We start from the raw sequence: 4,738 nt of genomic DNA on the forward strand, positions 1-4,738 counted from the left end.
GACCATCAAAAATACATTTAGTGCAAAGACATCGACAAAATGTAAATCATCTGGGAAATGCAGATAAATAATAAAACGTCATATCCGCTCACATCAATAGACATGTTTTCAGACAAATCCAAATAAAACACAAATTTCAATAAAAATTAAACATTTTTTTGGACTTATTTTAAAATGGATGTCAAACAATGGGTGTGACACTTAGCTGTGTGTGAAACTATTTTCTGATCGAATAAAACAAAAATTAGTTCTTTTTAAAATAACAACACTATAAAATTTTTTCCGAATTTTGGTCAGTTTGAAACCGTAAATCAGAGGATTCATAATAGGAGGAATGACAAGAAATTCTATTGCTACAAAGTTTTGAAGGGTCCGAGGCAACTCTTTCGAACCCAGTCGCATACTTATAACATCAGTAAGTACTGCCACAACAAAAGTAAATAATGAGACGAGATGTGGGACACATGTTTGCATGAACTTTGCTCTGTTTTCTATAGACCTGAGACATGTTTGAATGATATACATATAGGACCAAACTATAAAAGCACCATGAAGAAAATAAATAATTATTGTAATATTTGCAGATATAGCATTGATTGCAGTTTGTGCTGGGAAACAAGCGAGTTGAACAATACTCCAGTTCACACAGAAGAGTCTGGAAATATACGGGCTGCATAACTTCAATCTAAATGTTAGAAAGGTATTCACAGCCATAATGCAGAAAGTTGTGAACCACAAAAAACATGCAAACCTAATGACTCTTTGCTTTGTCATGATAGAGTGGTACTTCAGTGGCTGACATATGGCCACATATCTGTCATATGCCATGAGTGCAAGAATCGACAGTTCACCACAGATAAAAGAGTAAACTACCTGATTCTGAATAAGGCAACCGTAATATGAGATGAGATGAACATCAGAGAGGAGATCCCAGAGAAATCTGGGGTAGAAACCTGCTGTTCCATAAAGTGCATTGATGCAAAAGACACAGAGCAGAATATACATTGATTCATGGAGGTTGCTGTCCAAGATGATGATCACAATGAGAGAAACATTGACGAGGCAAATGATGCAGTAACACAACAAACTGAGGAAAAAGAGAACAAACCTGTGACTGACTGTTTCATTGAAACCTGAAAGAAAAAACATTGATATTACAGAAACATTATTCATTGTGATTGAGAGACCTAAGTGAAGCCTAGTCGCTCACTGTATCTGTTCTCCTCTCTCCTCTATCAGGTACAGATAACAGCAACACGTGAGCTGGGATTTCAAACCAGCCAATCATTGATCTGGAATGAAAGCTCACAGCTTTGGAAGATCACAGGGGATTTAATATGTATCATGTACTAAACACATAATAAAACAAACCTGCAGGTTCTTGAAAAAGAAATATTAAAACGTTTTAAAATTTTTGTTCTGATATCAAAAGTTTTTAAGGTAGACTGTTTTCTTGGATTTGGTAAATGTTTAAATATGCAATTGTAACTCTCTGGTGCCACCTTAAAACCTGTAGTCTGTAATAGGACATGATGTCGTCGGTAAACAGGAAGTAAGTCTGTGAATTAAGGAGAAGGCATGTGCAGCATGGTGGCCTTAGCCAGATAAATCCAGTGGCATCCACATACATCCTATGCCTTTGGTAGCATTGTGGGTATGTATAGACTTGTTTTATATTTTATGTGCATGTATAGACCACTTTCTTTCAAGTAAGTTCATTTTTCTGTAAGTTTAATGATAAAACCTATCTTGTGCAGTTTAAGCTAGCAATTTCTTATGGAGCTAGTTAAAGGGGAATGACAAACGAATTGGAGGCATTCATTATAGTAAGACTTGTTAAAATCATAATTTGAATTTGTATTTGACTTAAAAAGGGAAGTAATTCATATGAACATTGCATGTTGACATATTAAAAAACTGGGTTAATATATTTTCATCGTTATATATGTACATGGTGAATAAGTACAGTGATTATGCCTTGTACTGTTTGTTACAGTTTCACCTTTCCCTGTGTCAATAAACCTGTGAACCGGGAATCGTGTCATCAGAGTCTTGATGTGGGGAAGGAGTTTAGCTGACTGCCCAACCATAGCAGAGGCAGTACAATTTTATTAAAAAAATGCTTTCTTCATAATACTGTTAGGAATTTCTTACACATATGCCAATTAAACATAATTGTCCAGGGCTTGTTGTGGTTTCCTTTTGGTTTTTGTTTGTAGTCTTTCGTAGTCCAGTCAGATCGTTGTTGCTTCAGTGATAATGATCAGGCTCTCTGCCGTTTGCTGAAGTCACTAGAAAGACAGTAGAAGTTCTTGTGAATGTTGCTTTGTCTTTGCCTCTTAGTAACTCTGTGGAAAAAAGACTTGTTTGCACCTGTTACCTGTTACTTACCTGTTACTCTGCCATCTGCTCACTCTCTACCTTTCCTATTCCATAAGGGAAAGATTCCAGCCTGCACTCCCTCCTTAGTCCATTCTGGAAAAGTGATCAAGCTCCTCAAAGCAGAAGTCCACTCATGAAGCCTCAAGAACCCAGCTATTTCTCCAATTTTCTGCAGTGTGATGTAACCTTACCCTTACACAAAACACATGTTGACTGGTTGGTCAGTCACCCATGAAACCTCCAATAGTTCCATAAGAATGGAGACCTGGTCCAATGTTTTGTAGACTTTTGTAGAATCTACAAATTCTTCTTTCCAGCAATGTGATACTGTTTGTGATGCAATGATTGACTGGAAGTTTTTTCACATTTCCTAAATCTTCGCTGATAAGCTTCCAGGACAAGCTCCTATGTTTGTAACACAGTTTTCTTTACAATTTCATAATTAAACAACCGACAAACTGGTATAAACCTCCTGGGCTTTACCGACCAGTTTACGGTATAATAAAAGCAGCCAAAACACCTTGGGACAACTTGCAGTTGTTGAAATATGAACCAACTTTGTCTTCACGAAATGGAGGGACTAGTTGAATGTGCTTTGTGATGTCAAAACATATAGAAATAGTGGTGGATGTGCTGGGATGACCACACACAGGCATGGAAACAACACGTGAGCTTTTCTCTAAGTCCAAAGCCAAGGCATAGCTTGCATCTCAAGTTGTTTAGTGCGGGCCTCCATCTGTTTTACACAGAGGGTTAAGCAGAGATCCTCAGTGGACAAAGCTGTTTGAGGGTCCCCAGCTGCATCATTCAATAGAAGGCACTTAGATAGAAAGCGCATAGAAAAGAGTGCCTCTGCGAATATGTGTAAATGAATGAATGTGGCAAGTTGTGTAAAGCGCTTTGAGTGCTCAGACTAGAAAAGCGCTATGTAAGAACCAGTCCATTTACCATCAGCCTGCACGCTAGCAGGGAGCATGTCAGTAGCCTCCGGCACTTTGGCATCCGGTCCCAGTTTAGTCCTGTCTGGGGGTCAGGTCATAGCAGGAATGAGGCACCTGCTCCAAGCAGGACCCAAGCAGCCACAGGAGACAATCTTCTGTCACTACATGGTTTTATTTATAGAAAGGAAAAAAAACAACAACCACACAGGACAGTCAGCACTTCAGGGTGAGCCGAGGCCAAAATAATAAACAAATAGACAAAATAATAAACACGGGGAAGCAAGTAAACCTCTGTCACAGGCAGTTCTCCAGGTACCGCAAAAACAAGTATATATGACAACGGCTATAACACTATGCCTTTATGGTATACTCTGAAATAAATATTTTTCATTGCGATTTACGATTATCCCCCTTTGTTCTTCAGACACTTTAAATGATCTTGCACATATATAAAACTGGTCAGAAAATCCAGTAAAATCACCGAAAACTTTTACAGGTAAATCTGAACAAGCAGAACAAAGATGATATCAGGTTTTTCCTCTTTTATTTTACTTATGAACATAAAATGTCAGTGAAGTTTCCACACAGAGTGCATTTTGTAATGGGTGTTAATCATTTGCCTTAGACGAATTCTCTGAGATATATAATTTGTAAATTACATGTAAAAATAAAAAAAAATTTATTTTTTAGTGCCAAAAAACTTGAAATATAAAAAGATTTAAGGCACAAAAAGCAACTTCCTATCACTCAGTGTCATGATGATGCAACAGTTCAATAATAGTTTCTTACCAATTTTAAAAAAAACAAAAAATATGTTCTCTCTCTGTGAAATGCTCTTAAACGGTCAATGTTTAATTTTTAATTTACAGTGCATATTGGAGTCGGCCTGCATAAAATTGTTTTAGATGATTTTATATCATTTGGTCTGAAATTTAACTTTGACCAAAAGTGAACATGTGTGTGATAAATGTGGAGCTGTATGAATTCTATGTGACAGAGCTGTTAAAGTGTGTAAAATTAACAAAATGCTAATTTTATCATTTGCTGGAGAACATCACATTTATTAATTATTCCCTTTTAAAAGTAATATGTTGTCCATAAACAAGAAAACACATATAATGAATTTACACATTTTTATTAATAATATGTATGAAGCACATCACAAATGTTTGTTGTTGTTGTTTTTAACTCAACTCTTTATTTCAGTTTGTTTTTCTGAAACAGTCACAGCACAGGAACATGCGTTAATATAAATGCTGAAACATGAATCTATTCGCATTTACTCACATATTAAAATAAAGTAATTCTTAGCAGAACCATAATCCCTATTTAATTCTTTTAAGTTGATAATAAAATAACCTTTTTATTAGAAACGGCACAGATTCTTTTACACTATTTTCTTTGTCATATGACAT

The 4,738-nt window shown here is 36.1% G+C and overlaps 1 protein-coding gene across 1 annotated transcript; it reads right to left on the reverse strand.

Moving 5' to 3' along the window:
* Positions 1 to 201: 201 nt before the first annotated feature.
* Positions 202 to 1,179, reverse strand: LOC147312070 (olfactory receptor 2K2-like). Its single transcript, XM_086266118.1, has one exon. It carries the CDS (start codon positions 1,171 to 1,173, stop codon positions 202 to 204), a length of 972 nt encoding a protein of 323 aa, XP_086122244.1. The 5' UTR covers positions 1,174 to 1,179.
* Between the last annotated feature and the right edge of the window lie 3,559 nt (positions 1,180 to 4,738).

Source organism: Aulonocara sp. 'chitande type north' Nkhata Bay, linkage group LG16 (assembly GCF_057382095.1).
Source record: "Aulonocara sp. 'chitande type north' Nkhata Bay isolate Kocher_YH1m ecotype deep benthic linkage group LG16, A_spYH_male_GT1.1, whole genome shotgun sequence".
NCBI lineage: Eukaryota > Metazoa > Chordata > Actinopteri > Cichliformes > Cichlidae > Aulonocara > Aulonocara sp. 'chitande type north' Nkhata Bay.

What these genes read in the sequence shown, in the direction of transcription:
- LOC147312070 (XM_086266118.1), bottom strand. Translation starts at nt 1,173, where the DNA reads ATGAATAATGTTTCTGTAATATCAATGTTTTTTCTTTCAGGTTTCAAT.